Raw genomic sequence first — 22,562 nt, 5'->3', positions numbered from 1 at the left:
GGTGGGTACACCCTCTTTGTGCCTCCTCCCAAGGGGAGGGGGTCACAATCCTAACCCTATTGGGGGAATCCTCCATCTGCAAGATGGAGGATTTCTAAAAGTTAGAGTCACCTCAGCTCAGGACACCTTAGGGGCTGTCCTGACTGGCCAGTGACTCCTCCTTGTTATTCTCATTATTTTCTCCGGCCTTGCCGCCAAAAGTGGGGGCCGGGCCGGAGGGGGCGGGCAACTCCACTAGCTGGAGTGTCCTGCGGTGCTGTGACAAAGGGGTGAGCCTTTGAGGCTCACCGCCAGGTGTTACAGCTCCTGCCTGGGGGAGGTGTTAGCATCCCCACCCAGTGCAGGCTTTGTTACTGGCCTCAGAGTGACAAAGGCACTCTCCCCATGGGGCCAGCAACATGTCTCTAGTGTGGCAGGCTGCTGGAACTAGTCAGCCTACACAGATAGTCGGTTAAGTTTCAGGGGGCACCTCTAAGGTGCCCTCTGGGGTGTATTTTGCAATAAAATGTACACTGGCATCAGTGTGCATTTATTGTGCTGAGAAGTTTGATACCAAACTTCCCAGTTTTCAGTGTAGCCATTATGGTGCTGTGGAGTTCGTGTAAAACAGACTCCCAGACCATATACTCTTATGGCTACCCTGCACTTACAATGTCTAAGGTTTTGTTTAGACACTGTAGGGGTACTATGCTCCTGCACTGGTACCCTCACCTATGGTATAGTGCACCCTGCCTTAGGGCTGTAAGGCCTGCTAGAGGGGTGTCTTACCTATACTGCATAGGCAGTGAGAGGCTGGCATGGCACCCTGAGGGGAGTGCCATGTCGACTTACTCGTTTTGTCCTCACTAGCACACACAAGCTGGCAAGCAGTGTGTCTGTGCTGAGTGAGAGGTCTCCAGGGTGGCATAAGACATGCTGCAGCCCTTAGAGACCTTCCTTGGCATCAGGGCCCTTGGTACTAGAAGTACCAGTTACAAGGGACTTATCTGGATGCCAGGGTCTGCCAATTGTGGATACAAAAGTACAGGTTAGGGAAAGAACACTGGTGCTGGGGCCTGGTTAGCAAGCCTCAGCACACTTTCAATTGTAAACATAGCATCAGCAAAGGCAAAAAGTCAGGGGGCATCCATGCCAAGGAGGCATTTCCTTACAGCCACAAAGTAGAGTCCAGCAGTAAAGTGCTCTTCCCAAAGATCATAATTTTGGTCTTGTTGTCATTGCGCTTCTGACAGTTTGTCTTCATCCAGTTGGCAAATTCAGTCATGTAGGCCTTGAATCTATCTAGGTACTGGCCATCATGTCCAAGAGGGGTAGAATGAGTTGCATGTCTCCGGGGTAGTAGCAGACATTGACATTGTGAGGGTAGATGGTGCTAGCTATGGGGACCATGTATGCATTGAAAAGGATTGGGCTCAGGAAAGATTGTTGCATAGCTGCAGATGAGGTTATGGGCGTCTAAGGTGTACGGTTTCAAGCTGCCTGACTGCATCTTTGTAGTCAGGAAGGAGCAGATCAATCAGAGTGCATGTCCTTGGAGTATGTTCTTGTGTAGGGGTTGGAAGAGGATGGGGAACAAGACCTTGTCAAATACTGCAGAGAAGTCCAGGAGGATGGGGGCTGTTGTGTATTTTCTGTCCTTAGTCATCTGTGGCTACAGTGAGGGCAGTTTCCATGCTGTGGTTGGGTCTGAAACCAGACTGAGTGGTGTTGAGAAGTTGGTGGCCTTTGATGTATTCAGTAAGGCATCTGTTGATGATTTTCACTAAGACCCTGGTAGTGAATATTAGCATGGAGATTGGTCTGTAGTTGGTGAGCATTGAAGGTTCCTTGGACAGTTACTTCAGCAGCAGAAGACAGTTCCATGTTTCCAGCCTCTGGGAAGGTCACGAAAGAGGTGGAGACAATCAAAATGGTTGTGAGCATGACACTGATGGGTTGAAGTTCTATAAAGTAGGAGTACAGAGTACAGTGGTCCGATGGAGCCAGAGTGAACAGACTTCATGGTGGCAACAGTATCTTCTAGGGTGATGATGGGCCAGGTGGTTAGCTTTGGTTCTTTGAGCCCTGTTGGATCCGGTTGCTGTTGATTTTGTTGCTGAAGAATTGAGAAAGAATGTTGCAGAAGTCCTGTGAGGGAGTAATTGAGTTGGAGGTGGCTACTGGTGAGGTGAACTCATTCACAATGGTGAAGATGTCTTTGCTTCTCTTTGTTCTGGCATCGATGCAGTCTGCCAGTGGTCTGGATCATTTGGTGGTAGTGTCTCAGGGCGGATTGTAACATGCTCCTGTTTCCATTGCATTGGCTCATACTCCATTTGTGCTCCATTTGTTTTCAGTAGGGTTTCATTATTCTGTGTTCCTCTGTGTACCAACTTACCTGGCATTACCTGGGAGTCAGCGCAGGAGGTGACCCAATTATTGAAATTCCTGATGGCTTTGTGGAGGTTGTTGCTGTGTTCAGATCAGTGGGAATTGAGAGCAGTGTTCCAGTTCTTGTCAGTGATGCTGTTCTAAATTTGGTGGGCTGGTCTGGAGGTGTTACTTGCTGTGCACATATTACTGTACAAAGAGATAAATTGTTTATAATGACATATTTGTAAAGGTTTGCAAACGTTGTCCAATTATGTCCTGGATGCAAGATTTAGGGAGGATATAGAGTTTGGTGGATGTTAGAGTACGTGCCAAATTTTGGACAAAGTCCATTTCTACAAAACTCTAGATAACGCCTTGAGATTGACTTGGACCTTACCCAATTCTTATAAATTTTATGTAGAAATGGAGCAGAACATCTGGATTTCGGTGCCTACCATCCCAAAATCAGCATGTCCTGGTATTTTCAAATCATTTTTCCCCTCTTTTAAATATTGGCAGGTTCGACCTGCTGAAATTTATTCTAGAGATACATATTGTATGTCAACCAATAACTAATATGCGCAACTCATAATTCTGATATGAGGAGTAAAAAGAGTTACAGTACACATCAAATTTATATAGGCTACTTGTAATGTGGGCCTTAGTGTTCAAATGATCATAGTTGAGTAATTGAAAGCAGTAAGCTTTAGGTCATGTTACAAGCACTTAGAAATACCTGTAGGCCGAAGCATGTGGAGAAAGAGACTGACTTTTCTATAACAGAAATAGTTGTAGATCCTTCCTCACTAGATCACTAGAAGGGAGTGAGGATAGCCTTTGCTATATGCACAGGAACACCAGACTTTCGGAACATAGCAGGTTATTGCTTGTTTGCTAGTCTTTTCCATATGGGATGTCTGGGTTTCTTTTTTGGGGGATATTGGGTTAAAGGGCTGCCTTTTGACCGCCTAAGATCAAAAGTTTGTTGGCGAGATTGTTTTACTCAATGGTTTTGAAAGCTTTATAATTATTACAACATTTTTTCAAATTTAAGGCAGGCTTTCAAGGTCAGCCGTCATGGAGTGGTAATGACATGCTTGGTGACATTTGTAGTGGCTGTTGATTTGGTTCATGATGGTATAAATGACTTCTTTCAGAGTAGCTTTGGTGGAATTGTGTGCTCTTTTCAGTAGGGCATGTTCCTCAACCCTATGTGTGCAGACTTAAAGCCTTCTTCATTGAAGCAAACACTGGTGGGAGGGACAAAGTATTTTACCATACCTGGCAAATGTTTGGTCCTTGAACATCAAAGTTCACAGTAGAAGCTTGCTACCTTGAGCAGTATGCTTTTGTGTGGGCTGACTCCTCAGGACACATGTTAAATAGCTAATACTAACTTTGTTTGTGCTCCATATGGAGGAGGACACATTTGATTTTCATTGGATTTAATTCAAGGTGTATGGCAGACATCCAGAGCTTGAAGGACTGGAGGCAGGGTTTTAGGGGGTGAAACATGTAAACCACACCATGTGGCAAAACTGGTTGCCTGAGTGTATTGATGGATTGTGATGTTTTAGTAGACAGAAATACCACTAGAGCTTCAATGCACCCAATGAACAGAATAGCTGTGAGAACCGAAAAGTGTAGGACCCTACGGGTGCCTTATAGGGAGGTGGGTCTGATGTCTCCAAATGGGTGCCATACTGACCCTCAGGTAAGATGGAGGACCACTGGTAGTTATGTCTGTATGTATGTACAAATGTGGTATTTGTATAGCACAAACCTAGCTAAAAGGCAGTTGAGCACTGTACAGAGTCAAAGGCAGTTATTGGAGAGGTAGGTGTGTTCTTGGGGGTTGAAGTAATCTGTTACTGCATTTTTGTGATGTGGTGATAGTCTAGTTGATGTCCATGTGGGCGGCTGAGATAGTTATGAGAACTTGGTGGTTAGCAGCAGTGGACATTACTAATAGATCCAACAGTATAAGTATGGAAGGTGACTTCTGCCATTGATCGACTATTTGGATATTTGTGTTCTGGTAAACCAGTGACATGGTTCCCAGACCATTCTTAAACTCCTTAACCACTGATTACAGTATGATTTCTGAACTGACCTTATTTACAATGGTAATATGTAAAAAAAAATTTACCTGGTTAGTGGCCCTAAACCCTCAGTGGGGTTAGGTCTGTACTAGAGATGCCACTCCGCTCCACGTTGTCAGGACACAATATTTCCAGTTCTGGATTTCTGTATTAAATATTATTCTTATCAGGTGTTTTAGTGCGCAGTTTAATTATAGGCGCATGGCCCATTTCTCTGCCAACGCCATGACGGAGATGCTGCCTGCCTAACTTATAAATGACCACCCAGCTGGCAATCACTTATAAAGCATTGGTAAGAACCACGGTCCTGTCAATGCTTTTCCCAGTTTGGTGCTGGACTCCATCAAGATGATGGAGCCTTGACGCAAACTGTTTTCTTTTTTAGTTTCAAAACGTTAATGCCCCCATACCATAGCAGGTGCCTCCCATGGAGAGGGGGCATTTTTTGTTTTTCACTGTCCCTTACCACTAGAGGCTGTCTAGCAGTTACAGATGGTAAAAAATCCCTATATGTCCACCCATACTAATTGAGCGGATGGGCATATAGCCAATTCTCTGATGGCCCTTACTCTGTCTGAGAATTTTGGCTATGGCGGTGACAGAGTAGTCACCACTGTAGTCCGTGTAAACCAGACGGGTGTACCAGTGTGTTGACGGGGAGGGAACTCCATTGCCATTGCAACAGAGTTCCCTCTCCACCAACATATAAATCGACCCCTCGGTACAATTGGTTCAATTGAGGCAAACCAAGACTTTAACACTTACTAGGCATTAAGTTGGCAAATGAAAGCACAGTACAGGACACATACTATACTGACAACATGAGGCAATCTATAACCTATCTACTATTATGTGACGAAAATGAGTCAAAATATTGGCATGGCTCCCTCCCCTCAGTCTGTTGTCTGTTTTGTTTATTTGAAGAAGATGGGTCAAAATGCTGACAAGGCTTTTATCCTTAGTCTGTTGTTTGCTTTGTACGAGTTCATTGGTTTCAGTATTTCTGGGAAGAGACATATTGCATGCCAAATGAAGAAACAACATGCAGACTTTTATTACTGGTACACTGAGCACGCAACAGACTTGGATGTGAGAATAAATGTTCAGGTTCACCATGCAATAGGTAAATAGATAACTGCATATTGTTTAACATTTACTCTAGGAGCCTGGGTGAGGAGTGTGATGATGGAGGCCTTTTGGATGGTGATGGGTGTTCCAGAAAATGCCAGAAAGAGAGTGGATTTAATTGTGTGGGTGAGTATGGTGCTTAGTATTTAACATCCAAAGATTCATGGACACAGCAAGATACTGAAATTAAGGCACATATAATGGGCCGATGAGAACTCCAAGGGCACCTGGGGGCAGATTATTAAACCATGGTTTTAAGTCAATAGTCACATTTGGTAATCCAGTGGAGTATATCGCCTATGTTCTAATGAGCCATTGCATTTAACACTTGTGAGGCCAATGTGATGCACAGCATTTTCGAAAACCATGGAGCCGTGCGTGAGTGAGTACAGCCAAAATCTGACTTACATTTTGTAAAAAGAAGCTGTCTCCTCTATCTTTATAACCCAAAGGCTACAAAGCCAAAAAAAGCACTTGATGGTCTCAGTGAAACAACAGGGGTGAGCGCTGAAAGATCATATGAAGAGGGATCATTTGTACACAGTCTAGGATTTTGAATGAGTGAGTGTAGTTTTTTCAAATGAACTTACTGAAAGTTGAAAATGAGGTAGAAAGCTTCTGGTATAGACTAAGAGATGGAAAGTCAGCTGGCAGCTGAAATATTGATGGCATATCAAGCAATTCATACACAAAAATGGGAGGTTTGGCTAGCCAAGCGAAAATAGATCCTTCAAAGTGCTGGTGGATGGGAACACATAAGTGATAGTTATTAAAACGGGAAGACAGGGGATAAATGGTCAGGAGATGCCTTAAGATTGTGGAGGATGTATAGTCTCATGCTCAAGGTAGGGTAGGGATCAGAAAGAGAAAAATTAGATTTTTATCAAGTTACATTTTCTTCTATTTGTCAGAATGGGAATAGTGCTCTAGTAAAGGAGATCAAGTCATCTTAGTTACATTTTCTGAGAAATAGTTGGTTATAGCATATGTAAATGTTTTACCATTTAGGGGTCTTCTCTACTCTGCACCTTTACAGGGTCACCCAGCTTGTGTTACATTCATGATGGAGATGGGGTGTGTGAGTCTTTTGAGAAGCAGAGCAGCATCATGGACTGCGGGTTCTACACTCCGAAGGGGTACATCGACCAGTGGGCTGCTGAGGCCTACACTTCCCATGAGGATCCCAGTCAGTGTCCTGTTTCCATGGTAACCGGAGAGCCAGTGGTAAAGGTAAAGTCATGGTTAGCCATGGATCACTGTAGACCTTGCCTACTGTATTTCACAGAAGCAGCTGTTTTGGGGAAAGGGGCTGGTGAGGGCAGCCAAGCATAATTATTGTAATGGAATAGGTTAAGGCAGTTTTTGAAACATTGTTCTGATGGACACTTCTAACCACCGATTCCTCATCTTTGGAATTCCATAGTTGCCAGACTCGATCCGGAAGTCTTTCCAGCAGTGGCTACCAAACACGGATAGTTGGTGCCTTCAGACTTTCTTGCAACCTTGTTGCACCTCAAGAAGTGAGAGTGTTGGAAGTTGTACATAATCGCCACCCCTGACATCAATTACTTGTTTTCCCTGCCCTTCCATGTGCATCTGAAGCTCCACCCCTGAACAGTTTTTACTGCTTGACTAACTTCTGAAGCAATTTTGCTGACAGTATATCAGGAATGTCTGCAGGAAGTAGATGTCAGTCACAGATCCCCAAGCCGCCTGTCTTTGGTATATCAGCTCAAAGTATGATTCAAAGATCTTTGACAAATGCTCCCTGATATATTCACTGGGAGACAAGGCTTTATTCACAGAAGCCACAAAGTGTGGTCAGTCACACTTCAAATCACATACCTGTTACCTTTCCAAGCCCTGGGCCAGGACCCCATCCTTGACTAAGTCTAAGACGAAGTACGAGCTCAAGTCTGAGTACAAATACAAGAGCTTGAGATGAGAGACTTCCTTCCATGACTCCCACCCCAGAGATAGGTTGAGAACTTAGCACTCAAAGGCCCCACTCCTTGCCTCCCTCCATGCAACTCATCTGATTCCAACCCCGTTTCACAGCTGGAGCCATCTGTGATTCCCTCAAGGAGGCAATGCTGACACTTTACTGGATTAATCTAGGCCACCCCAAGAGCACCTTCAGGATGACGTACCCACCGGGGCGCCATGCTGGACTTAAACTAACAGGTCTTCCCTGGCACCTAATGACTTTGTTAGGCCTCCTCTGTTGGCATCAGATCATGCCTCCAAGGGCGACGTTGCTGATACCAGCTGTGGCTATAAAGATGTCAGTCCTGCATTTAACCTCAACTCTGGTCTTGGTTATGGAGACTGGTTCTGCTTGATCTCAAGCACTGTCTGTCCATGAGATCACTTAAGCACAACCATGGTAGTGTCTCTGTCTCAGCACCACTACCTTCAGCACCTTGTTTGGCTCAGACTCAGATATACTGGAAACTCATGATCCCCCACATCATGAGGATTATGAGGAAGGGGCTGATGATTTGCCTTCTCACTATATTGATGATAAACTTTGACAAGAGCTCCAAAATGTAGGTGGTCTTTATACCTCATCAGAAAAAGAATTTGATTCCTCACTGGGGCCCCCACTGATAGAAGTTACATTTTTGCTGTGTTGCTAGGGAGGGAAACAGGTATTGTGAAATTACAGTCCTTCTGTAGAAACTTAGTCAAATTTTACAACCTGACTTTTCATTTTCAGAGCCTTTATTTCCCTTCAATGAATACCTCACACACAATATGTCTACATAGTGGGTGAAGCTCTGTTTGGTGCTGCTGATGTGCCACTCTATAGCTAGATGCCACAGACCTAGTACAGGTGACCTAGCCTTTTTGACTCAGCACTCGTCCCTAGAAAGCCGTATAGTACAGGTTTTAGCCAGCAAAGTGTATCATAATACCTTTCCCAATACTCAAACTAGGAGACAATCTAAATATGCAGATGTTCTTGGCTAGAGTGTGTGCTCCTCCACCACCTTAGCTTTACACTCTTTGAAAGAGTTTTGTCTGCTAGGTAGGTACATACACTCATTCAGAAACATGACGAGAGTGATCTTGCCTGCCCTTCCTGAGCAGTTTCAAAATACTTTTGCCCATACGGTTCATGATTGAGAGGATGCATTGAGGAAGGCACACTACTGTTTTCTCCAGGAATACTTGTGAACATGCCTTTTCGATGACTCAAAGCTGTTCAGCGACATAGTGGATTCAATTCTGGAGTGATTCCAAGTTAGCCGTGCTATGGCTGATTTCTTGGGTTTGCTAGCTCCAACCTGCAAGGTCCACCAATAGCACTGTAAGTTGAGAGGGTTTCTCCTGGGGCCTGGCTCACCACTACAGGCAGCAAACTCAGCCTATGCTGAGCCCACTGAGGCCTTTTGAGGCTACAGTGGAAGTGATGGTGGCAGAAGAAGGAGCCCACAACAGCATGGTCAGTCCTCATCTTCCTCTTTCACTGCCCCCAAACTGCTCTGATAGCCTCATGGGGCTTCACTTGCAGCACGTGGTGACCAGAATACACTTTCACCTGCCCAGCCGATGGCCAATTACCTAAGACAAGAAGCTCCTGCAAGGATGTTCATCAATGTTACACCTTCCACCCAGAATTTAGCAGACTGTAGCTCTGTTCTTGCCTGAGAGGTTCAAATATTGCTAGCCAAAAAGGTGAAATTGAAAGGATGCTCGAGAAGGAGATAGGCAGCAGGTGATATTCTGTGTATTTTCTGGTGCACAAAAAGGATGGTAGGCTCAGGCTGATTTTGAGTTAATGAAAACCTTCCTTCTGAAGGACATAAACATGATAACATTGGCCCAGATCCTGTCTGCTCTAAACCCAGGGGACTGGCCAGCGTCCTTGGACTTTCAGGACACATGCTTTCATGTGCTCTTGCTGCACTCTCACAGGAGTTTCCTCAGATTCATCCTGTGAAAGGAAGTCTTTTGGTTTGCCATTCTGCCCTTTGGGCTCACTTTGGCCCCTTGTGTATTCATGAAGGTCAAGGCTGTGGTAGTGGCCAATCTACATAGGTCAGCAGTACACGTTTTCCTGTACCTCAGTGACTGACTGTTGAAGGTGGGCTTGTAACTGCCAATCTGGCCCACCTGTTAATGTCTGTTTTGCTACTTTCATTTCTGGGATTCTCCATCAACAAGCTGAAATTCCATCTCTGATTGGTGCAGAGGATTCCCTTAATAGTTACTGTTCAGTACACAGTAGCATTCAAAGCTTTTCTGGCCCTGCAATGAATCTGGGACATTGAAGATGTGATCCAGAAAACGTTGCATCATCCTTGGTTCCCAGCTGGATAGTCCTGAGGCTTTTTGGTCTCCTGACCTGATGTGCCCTTCTAGTGCCTTGTGCCAATGGAGGCTGTAAACTTGAACCGTACCTTTAATAGGCTCAACACTGGAGGTGTCTCACAGCTAACATTCACATGTCAGGTGAGGTGAGCTGCCACCTTCGATGGTAGATAAAGGATGGTAGCCTGATGTTCGGCAGGCCATTCTTCCTACCCCTCCAGAACTCATGATGGTGACAGACGCATTGGCTCTGGGCTGGGAGGGCAACCTGGATAAGGAATAAACTAGATGTCTCTTTCCTCCCCTGAAGCAGAAACACCACATCAACCTACTGAAAATTCATGCCATCTAGCTGGCTCTAAAAGCCTTTCTGTCTTCCACCATGGGAAGCCATGTGTAAGTCCATATGAACAAAACGTCCACCATGTGGTACTGCCTCAAACAGGATGATGTGGGGGTCAGAGTTGCTGTGACCAAAAGCACAGAAGCTCTGCCTGGACCGTCAGGAGATCACATTGATTGCCAACCATCTGGCAAGACCCCTGAATGTTGGAGCAGATAAGCTCAATAGATGCTATCTAATTTAGCATGAGTGGTGTGTGCACCCGGAAGTGGTTTAAGGTGGCTGAGCCCAGTGGAACTTGCTTTGAGTAGATCTTATTGCTACCACTTACTGTGGAGCCATTTGCGGACCAGAATTTCTTCCTCAAAGCACCCTGGGAAAGTTATTCCACCTTCCAAGTGACTCCAGTCCCCCCTGCACGTTACCATCTCTGCTGGTACTGCGGAGTTCTGAAGAAGGTCAGTAGAGGCCGGACGTGGACATTCTTTATACCAAAAATGGTGTCTTCCTTCCATGTGAGCATCAACTACAACAAACAAAGTAATAGATGGTATGCTTGAGTTAATCTCAGCCAATGATGATCGCTTGGGCCACATTCCAGTCCATCATTATTCACCCATCATTCCACTCTAGAGAGAGAGACACGTGTTATGCAAGGTTTTTTGTATCTTTCTTTGTGGTGCACTCTATCACGCTCCCCACTTTTTTGTTTCTGTCACATCCATCTAAGGAGGAGAAAATAATTAATTGATTGCACCCCAATAGAGCTCGTAACTTTTACTGTGATTGAACTAAACAACACAGAGCAGACGACCAGCGTTTTGTGGGGTTCTCTGGTGAGAGGCACAGAAAGATGGTCCTGAAATTAATCCTATCATAAAGATGTGGTATATGTAAGTCAAGAAGGAGCCTCCTGAGTGTCTTTTGGTTCATTCCACTAGAGCTACAGCAGTCACTGCAGCGTTAGCGAGTGATGCTCCAGTGCTGCACAACTATCAGGCAGCAACATCAGCATCTGGCCAACCCTTCACCAGACATTATTACCTTGATCCATAGGTTTGGAGAGAGGGCCGCTTTGCCCACTCTATCCTGCAGGATTTGCTATTGTGAGGTATACTCCTCAAATCCTCCATCTTTTTGGAGGTATTGCTTTGGTCTCTATTAAAAAGGTGAGGAATTTGCGGTTAAAATATCCATCAGAACACTCTTTCTGATGACTGCTTTCTTTGTAACAGCAGGTTCCTCATCATCATCCTTCTCATTCTACAAAATGTACTCATAGGTTTTACTAAAGCTTTTTTACATAGTCACAGTTTGTAAGCTGTTAGTCATGTTCCACGTCTAAAGGCGTGAAATGATTCATTGTAAACTCATATCAGTGCTCACAAATGACACATATGGGGGGGCGTGGCAAGCCGCCGGCGAAGATGGCAGCGGGTTAAACGAGCTCTGACAAAGCCTGTGGACAATCCCCTTAAATCCTCCAATTATCCTGCCCCACTAAATGCAGGGGACCCCCACGAGGATCCTGCAAAGCACAAACACGCTGTGACAGGGTGGTAAGGACTGGAATCAAGTGTTCTGCTGGGTTGAAGAGATTCTGCTGTTCGTAACGCCCAGCCAAGATGGCGTCTGGAGCAGAGTGGGGGAACTAAACGAGCAGTGAGTGGCGACTGGCCCATTCGTGGAGGGGCCTAGAGCAGCAATTGAGGTGGCGTGGCCAGTGGCAGAGGTGCACACAGTTAAGGAGAACGAGCCACCGGGTCTCAGTCTAGTGGAGGTGCTGTGTGCGGAAACAGCAGTGGAGTGGCGATGGGAGGGCCCTTGCAGGTTCGGTGGCGGGGGCAGAGGAAGTGAGGGAGACAAGTCAGTTGGGGCACGGGAGGGTGAAGACTCCCCATCATGCCCTCCTCTCTCCCCCCATCAGGGAGCAGAGTGGCTGGACGGAGCAATGGTCTGTGGCCCCGGAGGCCCAGCGAGATCAGGGGGCAGCTGCCTGAGATGGCAGAACACAGGTGAAGTAGAGGTTGTGGAGGAAAACGTCGCCCACCTTGGGAGCAAACCCTTCCTGGCCAGTATTGAGGGAGAGAGCCACAGCGAGGGGACTGGCGGGTGACAGGGGACAGAGTAAAGAGCAGCTCAACCTGGGGGGGATGGAGTTGCTCCCCTTCCCCCATCTACTCCACCACCCAATACTTTGCACACATGATTGGGCCTCAGGTGGTGGTCCAAACGGAGTCCAGGCCTGGAATAGTGCAAGAAGTGACAGTACCTCTGAGACATGGTTAAGGGGCGGCAGCCCAAATCGTTGCAAGCTAATAAACTGGATAGGTACGCAGTGAAGATGGCTTCTGGGGGACAGCTACAGGACCCAAGTGACGAGACTCCAGAAGTAGGCATAACATAGAGTGGTGAACCTTCCCTCAGGTCCATCATGGTGGCCATTCAGGATCTCCGGGGCTCAATCTCGCCCATTGTGCCTAAACTGGATGCAGTGACATTTGAGGTTAACCTACTGAGGGCAGATTTCGGGAATATCTCTGAAAAGGTGGCAGTGGCATAAACACATATTGAGGGCTTGCTCTCGACCACGAAGAGGTTAGAGGAGCAGGTGCGGTCCCTCTCAAAGCAAAAAACACAGCGATGGCGGCCCGGCTGGAGGACCAGGAAGGCAGGGCCAGACGCAATAACATCTGCATAGTAGGAGTACCGGAAGGAATATAGGGCCCCAGTGTGGATCTCTTTTTGGAGGATCTGGTGCTGACCAAGCTGCAGCCAAAGCGGCAGTCAAACTTTTTCACTGTCGAGTGGGCGCATAGAATGCCAGGCTTGCCTCCGAGGCCTGGAGCCCCACCGCAGACGATTATTGCTAGAATCCTGAACTATAGAGACAGAGATGCAATACTGCAGGCAGCTTGGCCACATGGAGACCTGAGAATAGACAATGTGGTGGTCCATCTCTATCCAGACTTCACCCTCTAAGTGCAGCGCTGAAGGAAATGATTTGAAGATGTCAAAAAGGCGCTGCGTGCCAAGGAGGTGAAATATATGATGTTATATGCGGCAAGATTGCGAGTAGTAGCAGATGCAAAGACGTGGCATTTTACATCACTGGAGGAGGCATGAGACTGGCCTGAAGGCTGGAGAGTGGCAGGCAAGAGACGAGCTGGAGACAACCACCTGCATGGAATTGCTGAAGGGGGGACTGAGGGCCCTCCGGCCCAACCAGGGAAGTGACAAATGAAGCATAATACAAAGGATACAGGAGGGATATTCTCTTGGCAACCGGGGGGACAAAGGAGAGCTGCAGACATTGTGGATTCGACACCCGAGCGATAAGCAGACGCAGCGGATAGGCCACTGACATGCATGTTCAGGAACTGATGGTGGAGGGATGATATTCTAATTCTATACGGGAGGTAAATTGGTAAATTACATTCTTTAATATCTGTGGTATATCAAGCAGGCAAAGGCTCACCTCCCAAGATAGTATGTATGGTTTGGGGCGACAGGTGCTTTGCGAGTTGGGTGGGTGGGAATGATAAAACTCACCCAGGAGGGTAGCAGGGAGGGGGGGGTTTAGGGGAAATGTTATGTTAAATGGGTTCAATGTGAGCAGATTGTTGATCTGCTTAACTTTAAAGTTGGAGGGGCACTACATGGCAGTTAGACATAATGCATTAGACTGTAGAGGGCAGAGAGAGAAATCACATTTAGAGAACCAGATCCCCGGGCCTGGGTGGAAGTCAACAGCAACACCGAACTTCATGACTACAAACTTAACAATTTGATCATGGAACAGCAATGGCCTTGGTAGCCCGGTGGAACACACACTGGTCCTACATTACCTAAAACGGCACGCCCCAGACATTGTACTGATGCAGGAAACGCGTCTCAAGGGAAACAACTACAAAGCCTTAGATTGGTTTTGATATGTACCAAGAGCACATTCTGGCTACTCCACAGATTCGAGAGAGGTGGGAATCCTAATTAAGAAATCTGTGTCTTTCACCCCTCATCAGGTGTGGCAGGATGCTGCAGGAAGGTATGTAGCACTGTCAGGCACTTGGGAGGGCACAACACTGAACCTGTGCTCAGTATATCTCCCACCACTACTCCAGGATGCAACTTTCCTGGAGGTGGGAGAACTTCTGGTAGGTCTTCCAGCATGGCTTTTGGTACTAGGGGGCGACATGAACTCACTTATGGATGTGGAGCTCGATAGATCCAGGCAACTGGAAAGGAGGAGGGAGGAAGATCCATTATTACATTTTGCCAGGGCCTTCAACTTTAGTAGACCTTTGGAGAGAAGGTAACCCCCACAGGTGTGGCTATACTTATTATTCAGTGGCACATAGGAGTTTCTCTCGTATAGACTATGGCCCTCATTACAACCCTGGCGGTTGGTGTTAAAGTGGCGGTAATACCGGCAACAGGACGGCAGTAAAGAAAATGAGATCACGACCATGGCGGAAACCGCCAACATAGACAGCCACTTTAACACTCCGAACACCACGGTGGTAGAAACAAACACCACGGCAGTAACCACCAACAGACAGGCGGAAGACAAGGTTCTGCCCACTGTATTACAAGAGGCCTATCTGCCACCTTTTCCGGGGCGGTACCAATGCCACCAAAAGCACGGCGGAAACAGTCCGTGGAACAGAAACCACTCACCTTTCAACACCCAACGAGGACCCAGGACGCCATGGAGCCCGAGTTACAGGTCCTGCCCATTTTGCTTTACCTCCTCTTGTATCAGGAGCAGCAAAGAAGCCGGCGACAACCATGGTGAGTACTGCACCTAGTACACAGGGGAGGGGAGGAGGGAAAAGAGAGTGACACACACACACAACACGCAACACCCCCACCCTCACCCACACCACCATACACATAAAAAAATGCAGCAACATTACGTATACACCCCGTCACCCCCTGGAAGAACGCAAGGACCAAATGAAATAATTGTAACAAGTGTAATCATTGAAAAATCAGATAGGCCAAATTAAAATATCAGTATATACAAATATGTACGCCAACTACACAAGTCCGGATATTAATGAAATCATTGTCCGTGGACCAGTGGTCCCAAAATGAATGGGCGAAGCCCACACAAGATACCTGACTCGAAAACGGAGAGAACACTGCAGGGGCATCTGATCAAAAATAAACAGGCACCTCAGGAGGAGGGGGCGGGGGGGCACCTCAGCCGGATGAACGGACGACGCCACTGCTCCACGAGGGGGCACCAGGCCCACAGTTTGGTCCTATGGAGTGCAAAGCCACAGTCTCTCAAGTCTCTCCAGTGGGTGGTTTGCCCACTGCTTTATCCTGGGGGGTGCAAAGCCAAAGTCTCTTCAGTGGGTGGTTCGCCCACTGCTTTATCCTGGGGAGTGCAAAGCCGCAGTCTCTCAAGTCTCTCCAGTGGGTGGTTTGCCCACTGCTTTATCCTGGGGAGTGCAAAGACACAGTCTCTCAAGTGGATGTGATACTCCACAGGTTCTGGAGGGGGCATTGTGCCCAGAGTGCTTCATCCTGACAAGGACTGAGGTAGTGGATGTGATACTCCACTGGTTCTGGAAGGGGCATTGTGCCCAGAGTGCTTCATCCTGCCAAGGATTAGGTGAGTGGATGTGATTCTCCACAGGTTCTGGAGGGGGCATTGTGCCCAGAGTGCTTCATCTTGCCAAGGACTGAGGTAGTGGATGTGATTCTCCACAGGTTCTTGAGGGGGCATTGTGCCCAGAGTGCTTCATCCTGCCAAGGATTAGGTGAGTGGATGTGATTCTCCACAGGTTCTGGAGGGGGCATTGTGCCCAGAGTGCTTCATCCTGCCAAGGACTGGGGTAGTGGATGTGATACTCCACTGGTTCTGGAGGGGGCATTGTGCCCAGAGTGCTCCATCCTGCCAAGGATTGGGGTAGCGGATGTGATTCTCCACAGCTTCTGGAGGGGGCATTGTGCCCAGAGTGCTTCATCCTGCTAAGGATTAGGTGAGTGGATGTGATTCTCCACAGGTTCTGGAGGGGGCATTGTGCCCAGAGTGCTTCATCCTGCCAAGGACTGAGGTAGTGGATGTGATACTCCACTGGTTCAGGAGGGGGCATTGTGCCCAGAGTGCTTCATCCTGCCAAGGATTGATGTGAGTGGATGTGATTCTCCACAGGTTCTGGAGGGGGCATTGTGCCCAGAGTGCTTCATCCTGCCAAGGATTGAGGTAGTGGATGTGAATCTCCACAGGTTCTGGAGGGGGCATTGTGCCCAGAGTGCTTCATCCTGCCAAGGATTAGGTGAGTGGATGTGAATCTCCACAGGTTCTGGAGGGGGCATTGTGCCCAGAGTGCTTCACATGCAGTGTGGCAGGTCCCATTCCCTCACCTGGGTGTGTGTGCCACGAGATTGCCTGGGAACAGGTAGCATGATACTCTATGGAGTCAGAGACACACTCCACCCTGCTGCGACTTCGCCTGCCACATGCAGGTACAAACAGTGCTGGATGTCGTGCCTCATGTACGCTGTGCAGGGTCCAGGACGTCTCCTTCAGCCTTGGACGGCTGCTCACTGGGGATGAAAGCCATGTCAGGTGTGGTGGCACTGTCTGAGCACGTCGTGGGGCTGGTGGCGGTGGTAGCGGTGGTGTCTGTGGTGGAGGTACTGGCAGTGGTGCATGTGGCAGCACCTGTGGAGGGACACAGCAGGACATCTCCTGCAGCCTCGGACGGCTGCCCACTGGGGATGATGCTGGGGACTGTTGCTGAGGCAGCAGACGTGCAGGTGGCGGTGCAAGTGGCGGTACATGTGGCGGTGCAGGTGGCGGTGTCCACCGCCGTACAGGTTGATGTTCTGGTTGACAGAAGGGGTGACTCTGGTCCCTCAGCCGGAGCTTCTGTGCCCTGTCCTGACTTACTCTTCGCCTTGTGTCCCTTCCCCACCTTTGATGTCACTGCTGGTCCCTTGGTACTGTCCCCTTTTGGCTTGGAGGAGCCCTTGCTTGGTGGCTGGTGCGGCTTCTCCCTCTAGCATGTGGGCACCTTCTTCACCTTGGCAGGTGGCGGAATGGGCTGATCCTTGGCCTCGCTAGGTTGCACACTGGCAGCCCTGATGGGTGCCGCCCGCAATGTGACCGGACTTGCTGAGACCACTGTGCTGGATAATTTGGTGGCTGAGGTGCTGGGTTGGTACCGGGACAGCCTGGCCCTAGGGAAAGGACGGGGAGTGCAGGGAAGAGGTCAATGTTAGCCAGGAAGAATTTCTTAGACACACTGGGACGGGAAGATGGAGGGGGTTTGGGAGAGGAGGAAGAAGTAGTAGTTGTAGGAGGTGTACATCTGCTGAATTTGGGTGAAGGTGCATGGGCCGGAGGCTGTTGTGAGGTGGATGGCTGTTGGGTGTGTGTGTGCCTGCGTTTGTGTAGTTTGGGAGGAGGGCTCACAGACACACTGGGAGAGGAGACAGGGGATGTGTGCATGGTAGTGGGGGTGATGATTGCACGTGAGTGGTGTGTGGTGATGGGCGTGCTGGTGATAGAGGTAGTGGATGAAGATGTAGTGCATGCAGGTGTGATTGGAGATGAGACAGGGAGGGAGGAGGAGGACGTGGAGGAGGGGGACACAGTGGAGGCAGTGGATGTTGGAGTGTCTGCATGGGGATGGTGCTTGTGTGAGTGCCTGTGAGATGTGTGGTGCTTATGTTTGCCATGTCCACTCTTGTGTGTTGATGAGTGTGCATGCTGGTCTGATGGTGTGCTTGGGATAGGCTGAGGTACAGGGGATTGTGTCTGGGTGGAGGAAGTTGGAGGGGGGAGGCTCGACACAGGGACAATGACTGCCATCAGTGCTGAGGCCAGAGCCTGAAATGCTCTCTGTTGGGCCACCAAGCCAGAATGAATGCCCTCCAGGTATGCATTTGTTTGCTGTAAATGCCTCTCAACACCCTGGATGGCATTCAAAATGGGTGATTGCCCAACAGTGAGGGATCTCAGGAGGTCAATAGCCTCCTCACTGAGGGCAGAAGGGCTGACTGGGGAAGGGCCTGAGGTGCCTGGGGCGAAGAGATGCCCACCCTCCTGGGTGAGCGGGCACAGGAAACTCAATGAGGGGCTGCTGGGAGGGCAGTGCTGGTAGGGGGGTGGCAGCTGTACCTGTTGATGTGGTGGGCACAGAGGTGCCTGCCACCGCAAGGGAGCTCCCATCAGAGGAGGAGTCGCTGTCGCTGGTGTCTCCTCCTGTCCCGGTCATGGAGCTCCCCTCACCCTCTGTCCCACTGGTGCCTTCTGACTCAGTTACTTCACCCTCCAGGGCCATGTGGGATACAGCTCCCTCCTGCTCCGGTGCCATTGCTCCTCCGCCAGATGATGCTAATGCACACAAGGACAGGGTGACAAAAAAAGGAGGGGAAAGACAGAGGAGACATGGTCAATGCCTGCAACACCAGTACTGTTGGTGGACACAACACACAGGGAGCAGCCCTATGCACTAAGTCATGCACTAACAGGGCGGGGGAAAAGCACAAGCCCATGGGGAACTCTGTCTAGACCCATTTCATGCACAGCTGGAACCCATGGGAGCCTGACTAGGTGTAGAGGGCAAATACCACCTTTGGGGTTGGAGTGGGAATGAGCCTGCAAATCAATGGATCTCCTTTTGCGCGTCTGCCCTGGCCTAGGAGAACCCACAGCCCACCTCCCCCACCCGGACACCTTGTCAAACGCACAGAGTCAGCTGAATGAAAGTGTACTCACCCCCTTGTGGCTGCTGTGATGCTCTCAAGCGCCCATCCAACTCAGGATATGCCACCGCCACGATCCGGTACATCAGGGAGGTCATGGTGCGACGGGCACCCCTTCCACGTTGGGAGGCCATCCGCAGCTGGGCCTCCGTTGTCTTCTTGCTCCAGCATTGCAGGTCCTCCCATCTTTTACGGCAGTGGGTGCTCCGTCTATGGTAGACCCCCAGGGTCCGCACTCCCTTGGCGATGGCACGCCAAATACCCGTCTTCTGGTGGGCGCTGACCTAGAGGAATAGTGAAGTTAAAAAAGATGTTACTTTCCCGTACAGTTCTTCTCACACACTGGACACAAACCTCCCACCCTGTCCCATAAAAACATACACTCACCATCCTCACATGCTGGCCTGTCCTCCCCCTGTCTCTTACATCCACGACACTCCATACAATCATGTCCCATCCACCATGCACATGGTTCACTCACCTTTTTGTCTGGAGGACCGTAGAGTAGCGTGTACTGGGGGAGGACCCCATCCACCAGTTTCTCCAATTCCTCAGCAGTGAAGGCAGGGGCCCTTTCCCCAGACACTGTAGCCATTGTTGCTTCCAGACAAAGATCACAGCAGCACCCGCAGTGTAGGTCCTCTCCTGTGGAAGGTCCGGTATCAAGAGAGGGAACAGATAGAAAATGGCAGTCACGTCCGCGGTGGTGCGTACTGTCACCGCCGCCGTACATCGTCATTGGCTCCTGGAACCCATAGGGCCCAATGATATCCAATGCTGAATTGCGCAACGGTCTTCCACCGCCTACCGCGATGCTGCACAACGCCAGCGCAGTTACCTCATTTCCCCTTGTCCCACCTTGCAGGTCAGGCAGCTGCCATTTCAGGGGGCCACATGGCAGGCCAACTAACTGCGTCACACCTATTTAGGCCGGGAAAACGAACAGGCAAAGCCACATAGAGATAATTTAACGATTGTGCTAAACAGCCTTGTGAAACCTTTGTGGTGTATGACCCTCTGCTCACCGTTCTGCTCCATAGGGTACGTCCTCTGGGGAAGGTGATGAGATGGCAGCATCCTCTGGTGTACAGACCCCTAGTGGACCTGTTGACAATGGAAGACAGATACATCATTATCAATTACAGACTTGATCGTGCAACAATCTAGGAACTGTGTGCCCAGTTGGAGCCAGACCTGAAGTCAGCTATCCGCCATCCCACAGGAATCCCCCGTCTAGTGCAGGTCCTGTCAGTGCTCCATTTCCTGGCAAGTGGGTCTTTTCAAACAACAGTAGCCATGGCATCAGGGATGTCACAGCCAATGTTCTCTAACGTGTTGTCCAGAGTGTTATCTGCCCTGCTGAAACACATGCGCAGCTACATCGTTTTCCCTCAGGTGGAGGATCTGCCCACAGTGAAAGGTGACTTTTATGCCCTGGGACATATCCCCAACATCATTGGTGCCATTGATGGTACACATGTGGCATTTGTCTCCCCGCAGGAATGAACAGGTGTACAGAATCCGGAAAAGCTACCATTCAATGAATGTGCAGGTGGTTTGTTTGGCAGACCAGTACATCTCTCATGTGAATGCCAAGTATCCAGGCTCTGTGAATGACGCTTACATTTTGAGGAATAGATGCATCCCTTATGTGAAGGGGCAACTCCAGAGGCACCGGGTGTGGCTAATAGTGAGCCCAAGGTCCCCACACAGTTTAATTAGGTGTCTGGGTACGGGAGATTCCCTAATGTTTGGAGGATGTCTAACAGTTGCCCCTCAATATTTGCAGGTGACTCTGGTTACCCCAACCTGTCATGGCTACTGACCTCAGTGAGGAATCCCAGGACAAGGGCAGAGGAACGCTACAATGAGGCAGATGGGTGAACTAGGAGGATAATAGAGCGCACCTTCGGCCTCCTGAAGGCCAGATTCCGTGCCTCCATCTGACAGGTGGATTCCTATACTACTCACCGAAGAAGGTGTGCCAGATCATCGTGGCATGCTGTATGTTGCACAACCTGGCTTTGCGACGCCAGGTGCCTTTTCTGCAGGAGGATGGGCCTGATGGTGGTCTTGTGGCAGCTGTGGAGCCTGTGGACAGTAAAGAAGAGGAGGCAGAAGAAGACGTAGACAACCGTAACAACATCATCATGCAATACTTCCAGTGAGACACAGCTAAGAGGATGGAACTGCTTCCCACATCTCATACTATTGTAGGACCTAGCATAAATCTGCCTTTTTACCTCTGTGTATGGACCCTGACATGTCACTTTGGCTTTCCATTTCACAGATCTGGGTCCCACTTTGTGCCGTCTGCTATGTTTACTGCTGGCCATCAACTGTGTAACATTGGTATGTGAACATGTACATTGACATAGCTATATTTCTGAGAGGTTGCAATTACACATTTGTGAAAGTGCAGACTGACTCCAGATTGATTTGTGATTCAAGGGTGCTTATTTCTGTGCTAATAAGTGGAGGGGGCTGTGCAATGAGCTGGGGTGATGGTGGAGGAATGTCCACGGTGGAGTTCAGTCTCTTGGTCTCACAGGTGCATTGTCCAATGGGGCATAGGAAGGGGAGCAATGGCAGTTTAAGGTGGACAGGGTGACAAAGTGGGACAGAAGGGTGACATTCAGGAGGGTCTTATTTCCTGGCAGGGGTCTTGGCAATGTTCTCTGTCTTGTTCCTGGATCTCAGGGACCGTTTGCTGGGTGGTTCTCCTTCTGCAGGGGGTGGGGTGCTGGTGGCCTGTTGTTCCTGTGGAGGTGCCTCCTGTCCACTAGCGCCAGCGGAGGTGGAGGGCTGTTCATCATCCAGGCTAGTGTAAGGGGCCCGTTTGTGTGCCACTGTGTCCCTCATGGTGTTGGCCAGGTCTGCCAGCACCCCTGCAATGGTGACCAGGGTGGTGTTAATGGACTTCAAGTCCTCCCTGATCCCAAGGTAGTGTCCCTCCTGCAGCCGCTGGGCCTCCTGAAACTTGGCCAGTACCGTGCCCATGGTCTCCTGGGAATGGTGGTATGCTCCCATGATGTTGGAGAGTGCCTCTTGGAGAGTCGGTTCCCTGGGCCTGTCCTCCCCCTGTCGCACAGCAGTCCTCCCAGCTTCCCTGTTGTCCTGTGCCTCTGTCCCCTGAACCGTGTGCCCACTGCCACTGACCCAGGACCCTGATTGTCTTGGATTGGTGGGTTTGCCTGGGATCCCTGTAGTGGTGGACACCCTGCTGATTGATGTGTCCTGGGGACAGTGGCATGGGCCCGCTGGGTGGGTGCTGTAGTGGTGTTTCCTGAGGGGGGAGGGTCTGTGGTGGCTTGTGACAGTGGCAGGGGACCCAACTGTCCAGAGGTCCCTGATGGGCCGGGCTGATCATCTTGATCCAGGCGTGCAGAACTGCTCTCATCACTGTGGGCCTCTTCTGCGGGGGGGAGTGGATATGTTTGGCACCTCCTGTCCAGTGACATTGGGTATGGGTCCTGTTGGGGTGTAAATGCATAGTTTTAGTATCTGTGTGTGCCATCTTGTGCATTGGGTGAGGTACCCTATACTCCTGTGCTTGCATTATTGTGTTTGCCCTTTTGTGATAGTTGGTTTGG

The 22,562-nt window shown here is 49.3% G+C and overlaps 1 protein-coding gene across 1 annotated transcript in view; it reads left to right on the top strand.

The window, feature by feature from the left end:
* The window catches only part of PAPPA2 (pappalysin 2), a 796,947-nt gene that overhangs the window by 507,509 nt on the left and 266,876 nt on the right, over positions 1-22,562 (top strand). The window contains exons 9-10 of the mRNA XM_069231564.1: positions 5,617-5,708; positions 6,619-6,812. Of these exons, the coding sequence (XP_069087665.1) occupies positions 5,617-5,708; positions 6,619-6,812 (286 nt within the window). The remainder of the gene's footprint in view (positions 1-5,616; positions 5,709-6,618; positions 6,813-22,562) is intronic.

The sequence above is a fragment of the Pleurodeles waltl genome, chromosome 4_2 (assembly GCF_031143425.1).
Source record: "Pleurodeles waltl isolate 20211129_DDA chromosome 4_2, aPleWal1.hap1.20221129, whole genome shotgun sequence".
Classification (NCBI taxonomy): domain Eukaryota; kingdom Metazoa; phylum Chordata; class Amphibia; order Caudata; family Salamandridae; genus Pleurodeles; species Pleurodeles waltl.
Note: the sequence above shows the minus strand (reverse complement) of the source record. Positions and strands in the feature narration are given on the sequence as shown.